This window comes from Microcaecilia unicolor, chromosome 6, assembly GCF_901765095.1.
Source record: "Microcaecilia unicolor chromosome 6, aMicUni1.1, whole genome shotgun sequence".
Classification (NCBI taxonomy): Eukaryota; Metazoa; Chordata; class Amphibia; order Gymnophiona; family Siphonopidae; genus Microcaecilia; species Microcaecilia unicolor.
In genome coordinates this window covers 98,028,593-98,046,193 of record NC_044036.1, presented here as the reverse complement: position 1 = coordinate 98,046,193, position 17,601 = coordinate 98,028,593, and the positions used below count along the sequence as shown (strand labels likewise).

General features: G+C 43.8%; 1 protein-coding gene across 2 annotated transcripts in view; it reads right to left on the bottom strand.

The window, feature by feature from the left end:
• The window catches only part of LOC115473253 (ADAMTS-like protein 2), a 105,027-nt gene that overhangs the window by 50,409 nt on the left and 37,017 nt on the right, over positions 1-17,601 (bottom strand). For both annotated transcript variants that reach the window (XM_030208051.1, XM_030208050.1), the window contains 7 exons: positions 16,229-16,331; positions 15,072-15,217; positions 10,457-10,580; positions 9,429-9,509; positions 8,053-8,228; positions 3,413-3,824; positions 253-697 (listed from right to left, as the gene is read on the bottom strand). In XM_030208051.1, coding sequence (XP_030063911.1) covers positions 253-697; positions 3,413-3,824; positions 8,053-8,228; positions 9,429-9,509; positions 10,457-10,580; positions 15,072-15,217; positions 16,229-16,331 — 1,487 coding nt within the window. The remainder of the gene's footprint in view (positions 1-252; positions 698-3,412; positions 3,825-8,052; positions 8,229-9,428; positions 9,510-10,456; positions 10,581-15,071; positions 15,218-16,228; positions 16,332-17,601) is intronic.

The window sequence follows — 17,601 nt, the reverse complement described above, 5'->3', positions numbered from 1 at the left end:
CCACGCGGGGCCTCTTAGAGAGCGAGGCCCTGTCACCCGCACCGCCCTAAGACCGGCTCGACTCGGGGTGCACCATTCCTGGGGGGGGCCCTGGGCTTAAGTGGGTGGGCCTGGGCCCACCCAGGCCCACCCGTGGCTACGCCCCTGCTTCGGCTGTAGAAACTTTTGCACTCCTAGCTTATTAACCCATCATGCCCTTTGTTTAAGTGCCGATCTACCTTTACTCATTGCAATGGTAGCAGCAACTCTTACCTCTCTGTGTCTGGGGCCTGCAGGGGCTCTACATGGCTAGTCAAGTTAGCATACGAAGAGCTGTAGGCCACAGATGCCACCAGGCTATAGTTAATGTTTTCTTCTATCTCCTCTTCTTCATTCTTCTCCTCAGCCTTGTTCCCACCCTGAATCTCAGTCTTCATGCCCCCTAGAAAATTCTCCTTCCCTGTTGTCTGTAATTCACCTGGCTTTGTCCAGTCCTCCACCAAATCCCTCCAGCCCCCAAAGGAAGTATTATGCTGAGCAAGTTTGGCAACTAGCAGCTGTAGTGTCTTGCAGAGGGCAGCACTGCTTTGGCCACGGTGGCACAGCTTCCGGAGGAAGCGCAGCCTAGATACGCCCATTCCTTGGCTCCTGGAGAGCTTCGGTCGCATCACATTATAGGATTCAACAGTGCTCAGTGGAATCTGCTGCAACTCAGGAGCTGAAATATAACACAGAGGGACAGAGTAAGATCAAAAGTTCAGGTTCCCTCAGTGTCAAGTCCTTTCGGGAGTGGAGGGTGGATTATTTATGCTAGGTGAAGAGTCAAGGGATCAGCAGTAAAAGGAACCTGAACTTCTTTTTCTTTATGCTGACCAGAGACAGCCAGCAACAGTTCACACATGACGAACACTCCAGTGCTCAAACCCTGACGTGCTTCTCCATGTAGGAGAAAAATGCAAATACAAGTATGTGAACAATGCTCCCTATCTGCCGAAATGAATGAAGCTTCATTTCTCTCTGTTTTTTGGGGTATGCAAAACTGGGGCTGCACATATAACTCACTTTTCAAATTATAGATACAAAGAACATCACTTTGAAAGACCTTATCATGGTCAATCAAAACAATCTTGGTATGTTCAGCACCTAGATTCTCTGCTGTCCATAAAACCAACATTTTTCAAGCAGAGTTGCTTCACCAGTCGTTCTCCACCCAATCCTCAGGACACACCCAGTCAGTCATGGTTTCCGGATATCCACAATGAATATGCATAAGGTAGATTTGCATGAAAAGGAAGCAGCATATGCAGATCTACCTTATGCATATTCACTATGGATATCCTGAAACCTTGACTGAATGGGTTAAGAATCTCTGCTTTAAGCAATGGTACAAGGGCCACTAAGCTGTGTCCATATTATACATCTGTTATGTTTATAATTCTGATATCATAGCTGCACGACTGCAAAATACTAAATTCAGAGACCTCCATGCAAGGAAGCTATCAAAAAGCACAGGACAGGAGAGGTCTTCTAGATAAAGCTGCTCCCTGTGCTTATCCTGCAGTAGAAGAAAGTAGTTGTTTTTCCTTTTTTTTATTTTTATTTTATTAAAACACCCTATCAAGCACCATTCCTGACCCTCTAAAATGCATTTAGAAAACCCACAGATAGCAATGGTAACTAAAACTTGGTGGTTTCTGCACTCCAGCCTACCACTAACAATAACTACCCAACGGTTCTTCACTTGTCTTACATGGGAAATTGTGAACGCTCATAATATAGAAATTATAACCATACCGGTCAAAACTTAGCTTGTGGCAGTGTCTTTTTTAAAGGCTGACTACTGCAGGCAGAATTAGTTCTGGTTACTCAACGCTGGACCATGTCCTAGCACCAGCTTTGAACATCCAGGGATAATTCTTGATATGGAAACCACCTTTGGAAATGTGCATTACTTGTATTTTGTTCTGGAGGAAATGCATTTCTCTTTCTTCTGTATTCCTCTGTTAAGTTTTTGTCTGCATATTTGTTTCTAATTTGCAATCTGTTATTTTTACTAGGTGATAGTCTGTTTCCATGTATAACTGAGGTGAAGGATTGTGTTAACATGTAGGTTGTGTGTAGAAATCTGTAGCAGTCTGGCTTGTTCTCTTCCCAAATGGAAGTGTACTACTACTACTGACATCATAGGTAGGGCTGGTGTATTTTGAGTTCTTGGACTTGGTGCTGGTATGGTATGATAAGCTTCTGAGTTTTCATTTGCAGGGTTTTGTGTTACTTCACACAGTATCTGGCAATGGAGAGGGGATGAACTGTGTTGGAGAAGGTGAAGAGAGGGAGCACAAAAGCAGTGGAATGGGGTAGGTCACAAGAACCATGGCCCTACCAATTTTTTGCTCGACAAAGCATCAGCACTAGGGAAGGGGAGGCAGAGGGAGGGCCAAGCAAACCAAGCTCTGTCAAGTAAAATGCTCTGATGCACCTGAGGAACAGTGACAGGAGTGGGGAAAGAAAAGAGAAATGGGGAGAATGAGTGCCAGAGGAGTTGGAGGGTGAGAGAGAGTGCAACAGGAAAAAAAGAGAGAGAGAGAGTGTGTGTGTGAGTGAGTATGTGATAGGGAAGTGGAAGAAGGAAGACAGGAGAGAAAGGAGGTGGGTTGTGAGGAGTGAGAAGGACAGAGATAATGGGTGGAGAGAAGATGGCAAAAATCAAAAGGAGAGGGAGAGCGAGGATGGGGGAAGGAAAGAAATGAGAGGGGAGGGAAGATGAGTGGGAAGAGCCAGAAGTAGAAAGGAAGGAAGGAGATGGTAATGTGGAAGATGGTAATGTGGAGGATCAAGGAGGGAGGGATGGGGAAAGGTGAAAGTTGGAGGAATTATGAAGAATTGGGGAGGAAAATGTGTGTGGAAAGGTGAGGAGTGAGTGCAGGAGGGGGAGAGGAAAATTGAAGAGTATAGGTTGGATAAAGGGAAACACAAGGAAACGGTGAAAATAAAAGAAATGGAGGGGAAGGAAGAAAATACTCCCTATCCCTTGCTCCCCCCACGCCCAAATGAAGTAGGCAAACCATGCCTACGATTTTAGATTTAATTACTTGTCTTTCAAAATTTGAATTGTAAACCACCTAAATATTCAGGTACAGTACATCATATTTCCCTTCCTAAGGGGGCTTACAATCTAAGGGCCCTTTTTACTATGCATTTTTCCCATAGACAAACAATGGGAGAAAAATCTTTGTGAAGCAGGCCCAAAATTTATAGCCAAGGCCAAGAAGGGTGAAATGACTTGTCCAAGGTTTTAAGGAGCTCAAAGGGAGAGGCAGAATTTGAATCCTGGCTTCCCCGGTTCTCAGCTCGCTCTAGCTACTTGGCTACTTCAACTCCATTTAATTCTTGTAGTGCCAAAATTAACGTTAAATCATGAAACAATTCTTACCCAGCGCTTTTCCATCCCCGCCTGTCTTCTGCCTCTCTTCCTGTTCTGCTTCTCCAGTCTCATGGTAATCACTGCTGATAGAAAAGGCATCAAAAGTATCCTCTGCTCCCCAGATCCAGTCTCCAGCCTTTACTGTGGAGTTCTCCCATACAAAGCCCCGATTCTGGAAATCCACATCTCCCTGCGTGAAGCTGTTATCCTCATTGTCCTGTGATGCCCAAGTGTTATTGTAGCCATGCGTTCTGCCAGAATCTGGGGCCCTTGGATCTGGATTTTCATGGTGGGATTCAGGATAGTGAGAATATGGGTGTGAATCCCCAGTTATGGCTTCAAGTTGGGTATGGAGTGCAGGAGTCTTGGGCACAGTGTAGTCATAAGTTATGTGGGGAAGTTTTCCATTAAAATTATAGTACTGTGAGTAAAGAAAGAAAGAGTTTAACAATTACGATAAACTAGAAAAGGATGCGTGCGCCATCGGTGTTCTGCCCCATCAACTTTTAGCCCCTCCAAACAAAGCACTAACCCACTTCCATCACTTTAGTGCCTAGACATAAGCATCAATTTGTGCACTAAAATTATAGAATACTAGCATTTACGTGCAAAAGTGCTATGCATGTGCTCAATGCTATTCTAAAAATGGCGCACACATAAATGAAAGGGGGCATTCAAGGGGAGGAGCATGGGCACAGCATGGAGACCATCATTTACACGCCTGCTATTGACGTGATTTGAGTGGTTGCACCTACATGTAGGGGTGTAGATGCCGAATTGGGCTAGTATTCTATAACAGAAAGTGAGCACCCAGATGCCGTTATAGAAATCGTGCTCAGTGTGTTGCCTCTAGGAGCCTCACTTAGGTTGCCCAGTTATAGAATTGCCCCTTCTCTAAGTAGGCACTTAAATTTAAGTGCCCTGATACTGGGGGCCTTTATACAATCTCTTTCATGTAGAGTTCTCAAGTTTAGTGCTTAATACATTAAGTTGCTAATTTTTAATTTTATAATACTGATATTGGGACCACTACTTGCTTAATGTCTTCAGGAGGGATGGGGGCTGTTAGGGGGTGGGGGGGCAGGTGGGAGGTTAGTATTGGTGGTGGGTAAGTTTCTTGCATTGTTTAAATAATTCAGTGGAGGGTTGTCAGAGTCCAAGCTCTTCACCTACTGTGCCTTTGTATGGGTATTGGCGATATTCATCTTTCTTGAGTGTTTTTGTCTTTATGCAAAAATTGAATAAATAAATTGAAACCTTACGTACCTTTGTGTGTGTGGTGAGAGAGACTATTGTTATCTATAACAACATCTGTAAACCACTTAGGAGTAAGCGGATTAATTAAACAAACGTGGGAGCTCGGATTCCATTACAGAATAATAGTATAATCCAGTATCAGTGTGCCTTAACGTTTACATTCGCAGTTAAACCAGCCACAGACCTTGCAAAACTGTGATCACGTAAATGCGGCAAGAGTGCTTATAACTTACAAAATTCTGTAATGAGTGTGTGTAAATAGGAGCCCCCCCCCCCCTCGCATTTATGTGCTAAGCCACTTACACGTGCATATATGGAATCGACACTTGGGTGTCCTGCTAGCATTTATGTGCACTTACCTGCAAAAGTGCTAGTATTCTATAACTCTACACTCACAAGTGGACTGTAAATATGGGCGCTCTAATTGTCCTTCACCAGGGCTCGTTGTTTAATGGCATGTTCTCTACTCATTTTGTGAATGTTCACAGCCTGTCAGAAGCCTTGCAGCTGCTCCAGTGTTCCTCTTTTCTTGCAATAGCTCATTGTTCTAGGAGCACCGGCCTTAAAGGATTTCACAGCTCTTGTGGTATCAGCTACTTTCAATTGTTAACAATGAATACAATAATTTTATTTAATTATCAATACAACACTGTTAAAATTCCTAACTGCACTTTCAGTTAGTTGACTAGATCATCAGCTGTTCTTATTACAAGTATATGAACAGAAGACTTCAAAGTCCTAAACTAAATATACACCAGCTATCCTAGTTATGCACATAGTTAAACTTGAAGCAATATCCCATTTTCAATTGTACTGTATTCGAAGAATAAACGTTACAAATGTCCATTAATTGTATACAATCTCAATTGTTCACCAGCAATGATACATCACATTCTTTCCAGCCACTGGTTTTAAGCATGCAATATATCAGTTTCTTCATTCAAAAAAATCTCCTGGTCATTCACTAAACAGATGAGCTTAGCGACAGCTGCTCAGGGTTCTTGTTGAACTTAGTCTCAACATGAAATCATGTTTCGCCAACAGGGCGTCTTCAGGAAGCTAAATTAAATAAATAATAATACTCATTGTCACGAAATGCCTAGCCACGTGCCTGGGGTTACCCCGCGGCCACTTAGAGGGTCTATCCCCAGCACAGTTCAGGTGCACCTGTACTTGCCACAGGAGAGGAGGCTTTCTGTACCCACAATAAGCATGCCTGCGCCGCACAGGAGCCACAAACTGAGGCCTGAAGGGAAAGGGCCGCTACTTCAAAGGACAGCTTCAAGCATGTCTCCAACTTAAGATCCTGAGGGTCCTTGAGTGCCGTGCCACCCTCCACAGGGAGACTGGTTTTCTTAGTGACCGCTGTGATTAAGGAATCCACCTTAGGGACCTTCAGCAAGTCTAAGTCAGGAGTAGATAGTGCGTAAAGACGCGACATAGCTCTAAGCAACCTTAAGCCCACTGTCCGGCATATCCCACTGTGCCGAAATAAGGATCTTCATGACCTCATGCACATGAAAGGGTGGGCATTTGGAGCCAGACATAATAAGAGGGCACCGGACCTGTTCCCCCTGACGATTCAGAGGGGAAATGGCCAAAACCTCAAAAGTCCGATCAGGGAGGGAAGCTCTTCCCTGCGAAAAAGGCGGGCAGCTGTAGGATCATCCCCCTCCTCAGAGGGCAGGGTGACCTCATCTGCCAAATCCAAAGATTCTGAGGGAGAGCCCGGAGACAAAACCGGGCCATCTGTGTCAGATAGCTCCTGGGGATCCAAAATCTCCACCCGGGGATGTTTTGGCAGGAAAGACTGAGAGGCTGCAACAACCGAAGTTTGCTGAGGAAGAGACGGGGCTGCCTGAAGAGAAGCTCCCGACTTTTTCAAAAGAAAGGCATTGTGCATTAATAAAACAAAATCCGTGGAAAATGAAACTGCAAGGGACTCCCCTGCTCCCTGTACATCGCTTCCCTCCATCGGAGCCTATGCCACAGAAGCGCGCTGCACCTCTTGTCTATCAAGCGCCATGTGCGGAGCGGATCGTGCCCGAGAGGAAAAAATGGCGCCCGCCAACGCACACTGCACTAACTGCCCCAAGGAAATAGCCAAATCTATCCCCTGCGCTTCCAACTCACCGGACGCCTGAGGGGAACCCCCGTCGCGCTGAACACCCGCTGCAGGCTGACGATGGCAGGACTCGCACTCCCTCGATGCTGCTCTCTGGCCCCCACACAGGGAGCAGCGCTTAGCCACCTCAGAAGGCACTGACATGCTCCACAAACGCCTGCCCCAAAACTGACTTGGCAGAACGTCTAGTTCCTCCGTATGATTAAACAAAAACAAAGTCTCTTACCATTTTTTTTTTTTTTAGTCAGGAGAGAAAGGAAACACCCGATCAGGCCAATAGCCCCGGGTGATGGAGGAAAGGTAGGGGGAGACCAGGAGGGACCTGGCACCACCAGGTGTAAACCACAAGCTGCAAACAGCCACTCAACCCCTGTCTGTGCTAAACTAGGCCCAAAGGACACCAGTAGCCAGATCAAACCAGAGCTGCACAGAGATGTCCCTCCACCTGCTAGATAGAGAGAATACTGAGGTTCAGCTGGCTGCACAGGTCCACATATAGCAAACCTCAGAGGTTGTCTCTATCTCCACCTGCTGGTTGAGAGACACAACCCACAAGTCTCTGGATTGATCTGTGGGACGCCATGGAAGCAGTTATTTAAACAAACCTTCACACATGTATCCATTCAACCGCTCTATTAAGAACAGCAGATGATCTAGTTAGCTAGCTGAAAATTCAGTTAGGAATTTTAACAATGTTGTACTGATGATAACATTAAATAAAATAACATACCATTTATTATTTTAACAATTGATTAATGATTCTTTGGGAATAGTAATGCATATGGAAATCCTGAAAACCCTAACTGGCAAGGGCCAAGGTTGGACACCCTTGCTCTAAAGTAACACTTCTGAAGTTGCACACTAACAGTGAGCCCAGGTATACCCTTGATATTATTTAATAGTGCCCAGTGTCCTAGCTCCCTGCCAAAATCAGTTTCCCCAATACTGTTTCGCCACCCCCAGGTATGTGTGCATTATTTTATACTGTGCTATTCCCTCTGCCTCTTGGAAAACAGATTTTGAGAACAATGGAGTTCATCTAAGATCTTTGTTTCACACACCCAGGGGACAACAAGCCTTAAGAAAATTAGTAATATCTCCAGAGATCCAGAAAGGACCAGAACCTTACAGTAGAAGAGTAGAGATAAATATGAAGACTTTGCCATTGAGGGTGGACAGCAAGTGAGCAATAATGGATAGGTGAACAGAAGACAAAAAGTAGTGGTGAAGAGGATCAGTGTATAAGTGGCTTATGACACACAGGTACCATGACATTCAGAGACTGATTGATGGGCCCCTGAGCAATGATGTACTCCAGCCCATCAGCATGCAGGTTGGAGGGTCGCCGGTACTTGATGACTGTCCCAGCTACTCGGAAGTTCTGGGGATTGTCAACTGCAGAGTTCCCATTGATGAAGAAGTGACCAGCTGTGTCCGACAGGGCTGGAAAGAAATGGACAAAGACTATATATACTAAGCTAGAAAAATCACATGACTTGAGTAAGAAAGTCAAGGTGGAGTAAAGGGACCTTCATCTTCCAAAGTGTAAGACCCATGAGAGGTTCTCATCTGGTTCTAAGAGATATGATAGAGTTCTACAAAATAATGAGTGGAGTGGAACTGGTCGACATGAATCGCTTGTTTCCTCTTTCCAAGAATACTAGGACTAGGGGGCATGCAATGAAGCTACTAAGCAGTAAATTAAAAAACAAAACTGGAGAAAATATTTCTTCACTCAACATGTAATTAAACTCTGGAATTCGTTGTCAAATAATATGGTAAAAGCAGTTAGCTTAGCAAGGTTTAAAAAAGGTTTGGCTAGCTTCCTAAAAGAAAAGTCCAGAAGCCATTATTAAGATGGACTTGGGGAAATCCACTGCTTCTTTTTAGGATAAGCAGCATAAAATGTATTGTGCTGTTTTGGGATCTTGTCAGGTACTTGTAACCTGGATTGGCCACTGCTGGAAATAGGATACTGGGCTTGATGGAGTGGGTCCCAATATGGCAACACTTATGTTCTTATGTATCAATAGATGGCAGAACCATGAAATGAATCTGGGAAGTTCCAATTGTCAAAAATTCATCACTATAAAAGGCAACCTCTCATAGACTTAGTAATTTTGATACCTTGTTCAGTTTCTAATGCGCTATCCTTACTTTTACCAACGGAAAATGAGTTGCTACAATATTCTAGGCTCTATCTGGCACTCAGGGGGGTTTTCATACAGAGATCCTAGGTAGATAGAAGTTAATGGTGTATGAAATGTTTCTTAGAAAATTAGGCTTGATATTCAAAAGGGTTTAATTGGGCAAGAGAGGCTCCTGTCCAGTTAAACCCTGCAGAATTAACTGGGCACCAGTCTGAATATCAGCCGGTGCCCAGTTAACTTCTGACTAGGCGCACATACGTGGATATTCAATGCCAGCAGCTGCACATGCACCAGCACTGAATTTCTGGGGTTAGTTCAGCCCACAGCTGGAAGCCACTTACTGCCATGGACTGACTATCGGGCCCTTAATAAGATGGATAGAAAGACAGCTGCTGCTTCTCCTGCATCCCCAAGAACTACAGGCACATGCAAAGACACACACAAGCAGACCGCCCTTTCTAGCTCGTTTTAGTAATTTTTATTTATATGTTACCCAGAATGTTTTCTGTTTTTCGGCGCTCGGTGATCAGAATGTCCATTGCACCTGCAGGAATATTTGTGATCAGTGCATAACCTGGGAAGGGAAAGAAAAAGTTAGGTTAGAGAGTCCATGATAAAAACAGGAAAAAAAAATCCAAACTCAAGCCAGCACTAAGCCATCGGGAAACTGGTGTGTATTTCGCAGCTCACATTCACCGCCACGGAAACCAAATTCTGTCTCCTAAAAGAAACACTACCAATTCTCCTGCCACCCAGCAAGAGAGCTACCTCTTCCCTCCCACCCCAACACAATGAAGTGTTATGCTCCTTTGAGTAAATATTCAGCCTGCAATGGTTAGTGGGGAGGGGGGGGGGTTAAATGCCAGCTGGGGGCTTTTTATACCCAGATATTCAGTGCCAAGCCATACTCAGATACCAGTGCTAAATATCTGGGTATACAGCAGCTACTGCCACTTATCTGGGTGGCAGCGATTTTGAGACCAGTACCCATATAAATGACCTGAATATCAGTGCTAACCAGGTAACTCCCCACTCCACCTTAGCTGCACCTCCAGATTCCCCCAACACTACCTGCATAATACTGAGGTGGTCTGACCGGATATTCAGTGACATTATCTGAATAAAGCAAATTGAAATCTGGGGATAACCCAGTCAGTGGGATTTATCTGGATAGGAACGTTTCTTTCCCAGGTATCCTCTTCATGCCCACCCCTTGCCCCAAATTCCAATGCAAACATATAGCTCTCTCAGTTTACCTCTCTGTTACTCAAACCACTCTGTCATTGTAGCCCAGCAATGCCTAAGACAAATAAACGTTTCCCCTCATGCCCTATTCCTTTACTACCTCCCTTTCCCCTTACTCTTCTGATCCTCTCTCCCACTTCAAACAAATATATACGAGAAGAAAATAAAACTTGGGCCAGGTACCTCCTATCCTCTCCTCACCCGCCTCTTTATAATTCCCTTTTATCCTTCCAATTAGGTAGCTGGAAGCATCATGTGAGTATGAGATGTATGTACCTAAATGTGACATTTCTTTTCGGAAACTTCCAGAGACTCGGTAACAGGCACTTCCATCACCCCCACACACTCGACATCGGTCCATTGTCTTGGAAGAATACAGTCGCCCATCACATCCTACTGGCTGCACAGGAAACGGAAGCAAAGGCAGCTAGTCAGGACAGCAGGGGCTAAAGGACAGTAGTTCAAACACAGCAAGAGGTGGTATGGATATGGAACAAAAGACAGAGCTAAACAAAACAAACCAAGCAGTAGGGTGAAAAGTAGGAATTTCCAAAATCCAGTAAGGCAAGGTATCTGTTCAACTGGTGTTTATGTTTCGGTGCTCCTAGGCACCTGCTTCAGGAGTCTAGAGATGAAGATGTGGAGATTTGATTCTACACAAAATAAATGCTTGAAATTTTCAATGAATACTTTTGGAATTGATCGCATGCAATCTCAAGAAATCAACTGGTGAAGCCGAGGGATTAAAAAAAAAAAGTTACCCAATTACAGGCGGGATACCTTAGGCTGGTCTTGGATTTCTAACAACTCTAATCTGGTGCATTATGGGGCCTGCAGCACTGATTTCAATGGGTAGAATCAGAGACTAAGTAACACCACACTGCTTTACAATATAAGCTGAAAACCAAGACTGCCCAAAAAATCTCCCTCCTGGAACTGGATAACTTGGCAGCACTAAATTGTTAAGATCATTATATTATTACTCCAAAATATACTTTTTACACTAATTATGAAACAAAAATGCAGGAATTAATTTCTCTCATGACCATGTAATTTCCAAAGTGATTTACAAGTTTCTAGAAATGTTCACTGTCTCTCTTTTCTGCTATGAATTCATTTCTCAATCAATACTCGGGGTTTAAGAAATCAATAGGCTGGGGGGAATTAAGCATATACAAACTGCAAAAAAACCACAACTCCACTATCAATTCTATATGCATTTTTATATCATAAATAGTAATATCTTATAAAAAGATTTATTATAAATGCAATCATATGGGTTGAGACAACCACAGATCAACCTACACATTATTGGAGAACTTGACCATTCTTTTTTTACATATATATATAACCAAAAAGGAGAGAATTTGCTAGAATGCAAAATAAATTTTGAAAGAAAAGTCACAAGAAACCCACCATTTCACCTCACGATTCAATCTGGAAGGTGTCATGGTACGCCACATATAGATCAAAAATGGATCTATATATGTGTAGGTTGTTGATCATGTGACTCTTTTGGGGACAATTTGTGGGTTAGTTTTGCGAATACCATGACAGGAATGAACCTTACTCCTAAGCCACGGCACGTAGAGTATAATCTCAGACTCTCATATTTACTGCTAATGCTCGCCATAGTACTTGCATTGTGCCAAAAAGAGCTTTTTCTGGCGCTCATAAGATGTAACGTGTATAGGCAACTTATCCAGGTGTGCTTGGAAGTTCTTTTTGATGAAGCCTGTGGCACCCAAAATGAAGGGAAATATTTCTGTATCTTTCTTTTCTTGGTTTTGGACTACATTTCTTGGTAGTTGAGGATCTTCCCTCTCTCCACACAATTCACCGAGTAATTGCTTGGGACCAACACCTCTATAATCAATGCCATTATGGTGTTTTTCTCTTTTACCACTATATAAGGTTTTCTGGCATCCAGCTTTTTATCAATCAGGATGGGGATTGTCCAAGGTGATCATAACCTCTTCATTTTCCACAATTCCCTTAGGGTCATGATCCCAATGCTTTTCTGGTACACTGATGTTGTAATGCTTATGGCGGTAATGGCTGTTAGTGTATCTGGGTTTAAAAAAGGTTTGGACAAATTCCTGGAGGAAAAGTCCATAGTCTGCTATTGAGACAGACATGGGAAGCAACTGCTTGCCTTGGGATTTGTAGTATGGAGTGTTGCCACAATTTGGATTTCTGCCAGGTACTTGTGACCTGGCTTGGCCACCTTTTGGAAAACAGGATACTTGGTCTGACCCAGTATGGCTACTCTTTTGTTCTTATGTTTTTATGTTCCAATTAATAAGATGTGTCACCTTGTTGTGCCTTTCTGTTTTAAAATGTTCTGCCATCAGCAGCATTAAGATGAGTAATTATTTCCAGCACTTTCTTACAGAATTTACAGATGTCTGTTGCACCAGTTTTTTCAATACTTGCTGTAAACCATCTTGTCAGTAATCTACTGTCCTGGGCTACAACTATCAATTGCTCATACTTAGGTTTCAGTTCACCTCTCCTTAACTATTCATGTGTCCAATGTTGATCCATGAATTGTTCCTGGAGTAACATTTTGTATTTCATGCTGTACTTATACATTTAGGCAAACAAAAAAGCAAACACAGGGCCTTCAGGATTGAGAAAAATGTAGTCCTTTAATATAGCAAAGACCCGACAAGGGCCGTGTTTCGGCGTACAACCGCCTGCATCAGGGGTCAATAAAATCCTATTGGTCAACTTGTGAACTATTGCATAAGAGGTAAGTAAAACCAGTGCTTTTTTTGTGCCGGTACGCAACGGTACGGCGTACCGGCACCTTTTTTTTTTGCTCCCCCCGCCCAGTGAGTCCATGTCCCGCACGCAGTCGCAGTGCCAGCCCCCATTTCCGGCCGCTGCTGCTTCTCCTGTTGAGCAGCAGCGGCCGCTACACAAAGAAAAAGATTTTTTTAAAAAACTTCAAACCTGGCTGAAAGAAACGCGGCACCCCGGCACTGTAGACAGCCATTAGGCATTGGCTGTTGCCCCGCAGCCGCTCCTCCTCTTGCCTCTACGTCACTGCGCTCCTCCGGGGTCTTCCTCCAGGGGCAGTGACGTAGAGGCAAGAGGAGGAGCGGCTGTGGGGCAACAGCCAATGCCTAATGGCTGTCTACAGTGCCGGGGTGCCGCGTTTCAGCCAGGTTTGAAGTTTTATTTTTTTTTAATCTTCTTTTTCTTTGTGTAGCGGCCGCTGCTGCTCAACAGGAGAAGCAGCAGCGGCCGGAAATAGGGGCTGGTGCCGCGTGCGTCGCGACTTCGCGCCGTTCGCGCCAAACTTGGCAGGGAGAGGGAATCCAACAGAAGGAAGGATTGGGGGGAGAGAGAAAGAGGGAAACCAACAGAGGGAAGGATTGGGGAGAGAGGAGAAAAACAGATGGAAGGATTGGGGAGAGAGGGAGAGGGAAAACAACAGAGGGAAGGATTGGGGAGAGAGAGAGAGAGGGAAACCAACAGAGGGAAGGATTGGGGAGAGAGAGAAAGAGGGAAAACAACAGAGGGAAGGATTGGGGAGAGAGGAGAAAAACAGATGGAAGGATTGGGGAGAGAGGGGAAAACCAATGGAAGGATGGGGAGAGAGAGAAAGAGGGAAACCAACAGAGGGAAGGATTGGGGAGAGAGAGAAAGAGGGAAAACAACAGAGGGAAGGATTGGGGAGAGAGAGAAAGAGGGAAACCAACAGAGGAAGGATTGGGGAGTGAGAGAAAGAGGGAAAACAACAGAGGGAAGGATTGGGGAGTGAGAGAAAGAGGGAAAACAACAGAGGGAAGGATTGGGGAGAGAGAGGGAAAAACAGATGGAAGGATTGGGGAGAGAGGGAAAAACACAGATGGAAGGATTGGGGAGAGAGGGAAAAACAGATGGAAGGATGGGGAGAGAGGGAAAAAACAGATGGAAGGATGGGGAGAGAGGGAAAAACACAGATGGAAGGATTGGGGAGAGAGGGAAAAACAGATGGAAGGATGAGGAAAGAGAGGGAAAACGGAAGGATGGGGAGAGAGAGGGGGAAAAAACAGATGGAAGGATGGGGAGAGAGAGAGGGAAAACGGAAGGATAGGGAGAGAAAGAGGGAAGATGCTGGATGGAAGAATGCAGAAAGAAATAGGGGAGACACTGGAAGGATGGGGAGAGAAAGCAGAGCTGCTGGATGGAAAAGAGGAATAGAGAAAGACTGGAGAATAAGAGGAAGGGGCATGGGGAGAACAAGGGTGAGGAAAAGATGAAAAGCCACAGGTAGATGAAGGAAATTAAAGAATGGATAGTAAGAATGAATTAAATCTGGACAGAGAGAGAGCCTGAAAAATATTGAAGAAAGCAAAGAAAAAGGAGACAAAAATGTCAAATGGCACAGAAGAGTTAAGCGAAAACAAAGGAAAGGAGAATCACAGACTGGGACCAATATGGAAAGAAAAACAGTCACCAGACAACAAAGGTAGAAAAAAATCATTTTATTTTCATTTTAGTGTTTGTAATATGTCTAATTTGAGAATTTACATTGGCTGTCTTATTTTGCACTGGGTATACTACTACTACTACTTAGCAAATCACGTTATTTTTTTCTCCTATAGTACTGTAATATTTTCAATGTCTGTTTATATGCGCCATGGCTGGTATAGGGGGTGTGGTTAATGTGGGTGTGGCTATCAGGGGTGGAGCCATATGTGGTGACCCCGCCCATAATGAGTACCGGCACCTTTTTTTCTACAAAAAAAGCACTGAGTAAAACAATCAAGGTAGTACTCCTGTTGTGTTAACAGCTCGTCTGTATTCAAAAAGACGCCTCCAATAATGGAAACCGCCCAAAAGAAAAAAAAAAAACAGCTTACTCCACGCTCACCCCCTCCTTTCTGCCATTTCTTACCTCACACTTGCCATTGATGCAGACCCCTTGGTAAGTGCGGTCTTTACAGAATGTCCCATCCTGTGCTGGAACTATGAGCTGTCTCTCTCCATTGGTGGTGGTGCACTGCAGGTCACATGGTTTATTGGAGATGCTGGTGTAATCATCTGAAGGAAAAGGGTCAAGAACAGAAATCAATGAGAGAGAGATGAGCTGGTCTCACTCACACACCTTCATATCACAATCTAGTTTGGAATTAAACTTCTCTCTCAGAAAACTCCCATAAACAAACTGCAGACTGCTTCCCAGGAGCTCCAATGCTCTCCCTCCTTCATTTCCACTCACCCAGCCACCTGTTTAAAAAACACAATAGGGCAAGGGTAACAAATCTCCAGACTCCAAGGAACATCCAGCCCATGGGTCTTTTCTATCCAGGCTAGTGGAAGACCATTCACCACTCACTCATTGCTCCAGGGAAACATCTCATCACAGTGGGAACTCTTACCTTGTTCCCATCACATATTCACCTCCTTGAATCCCCCCTGACACAACCGCCTCCTCTCTTTTTCCTATGCTCAGCATGTGGGCAATAGCTGCTGTAGGTACTCAATCTTTTGTAATTACATTAGAGATTTGATATACTGGCTTTTTGTGGTACAACCACAGCAATTTACATTATATACAGGTACTTTCTCTGTCCCTAGTGGGCTCACGATCTAAAGGTTGTTGTTGTTTTTTAATTGGGTTTTTAAAACATTTTTCCTTTTTTGTACCTGGGGCAATGCAGGATTAAGTGAATTCCCCAGGATCACAAGGAGCTGTTTTAAGGTTTGTAATTTATTTTAAGAGATAATTTGTTTTTATTAAAATGCATGCTTTGTTTTAGGGTTTTCCAGGATTTGTATTTTATGTAATTGTTGTTTGTGCTTGTTTGTTCATTTGTCCTTTCATGTGACTGCTTTTGGACAATTGATTAATCTTGTTCAGTGTTTTGATTTTCTGTATCAAAAAAGCAGTCTATATAACCGCATAAATTTAAAGAAAACCTTGATAACTTCAGAGCAAAGACACCCCTTCCCCCAACAAGTGTGTCCACACAAGCTAGTAATTTTCCACAAGAAAGAATAGCAGTTGCATAATCAAGCATCACGTGGTAGCATCTTGTCATAGACAGTGACCTGAGTAGAAGGGCATCCAGTGGTAGTAGCGCCTCCCAAAGGCTTTGCCATTGAAACTTAAGCACTGTTGCTGTTTGAAGCTGATGGTGTCGGATGGACAGAGCTACAAAGAAAATAACCAAATCAGTACCAAGAGAATGCAACACCTAAATATTCCACATTTTTATAGGGTGGAACAGTAAGATACAGAAGCCTTTATACAGACAAGATTGCAATGTACCGTAATACAAGAAACACAAGATGGTAATCAGCATAGGGAATAATTTTTCTCCTATTCTAAATGAGGATGCTGTACAGCTAAGGTGAAGAGGCAAGGAATAAATAGCGTAACCTTGGAGTAAGAACTGATAAAACAACACCTATTACGATAAAAAGAGACCATAGGTCTACATAAAACAAATCTCCAAAAGATGGTGGAAATTCAGAAGATTGACTCGGATTTGTTTTGTGTAGACCTATGGTCTTTTTTTTTTAATCATGTTTATCAGTTCTTACTCCAAGGTTCCACTATTTATTTTTATTGGTCTACCCCTATTTCCTTGCCTCTTGGCATTCCTTTCGTAAGGACCTATCTTCTTTTTTGTTTTCTTGTGTACTGCTAAAGTGGCCACTGACACACTCTCAGAATAAAGAATATCTGAGGAAGGGAAGGGATCACTGAGGAGATGATGGGTTGTGAGAGAGAGATGAAGAGGGGTGAAGGAAGGTAATGAATACAGAGTTTAATAAGAAGACCTAGGCTAGGGAAGAAGATACAAACAAAGAAAGTGTTAGATTGGGAAAAAGAGATGATACTTGGAGTGGAGTGGCCTAGTGGTTAGGGTGGTGGACTTTGGTCCTGGGGAACTGAGTTTGATTCCCACTTCAGGCACAGGCAGCTTCTTGTGACACTGGGCAAGTCACTTAACCCTCCATTGTCCCATGTAAGCCACATTGAGCCTGCCAAGAGTGGGAAAGCGTGGGGTACAAATGTAACAAAAAAAAATAAAGGGTTGAATAGGAGCCATTCTAGCTGAGTATCTGTCTCTGTGGTGTTTTTCTTCTCCTTTTTATGTTTCTTTGGATACAAGAAGGGTGTACCATGGTGGATGATCAGCTGAGGGGATCAAGCACATATGCATTGTTTGTGTCTTTGAAAGTACTCTGTCCATAATACAGTGTGAGACCTAAAGGCAAGAATGGGGAGATGGGAGTCTCAGCAGCCATTTTGAAAACCTGGCGGTGTCACCAGCAGCACAGAAGAGCAAAGCGGAGATGGAAGAGTGGCAGAGGGCAGGAAAGAGTGGGATTCTTTCCTGCCCCCGCAGAAGCCACTACACCACCAGGGCGGCCTTCAAGGATCAAACTAGGTCTTCTTGGGAGGGTTGTAGTGT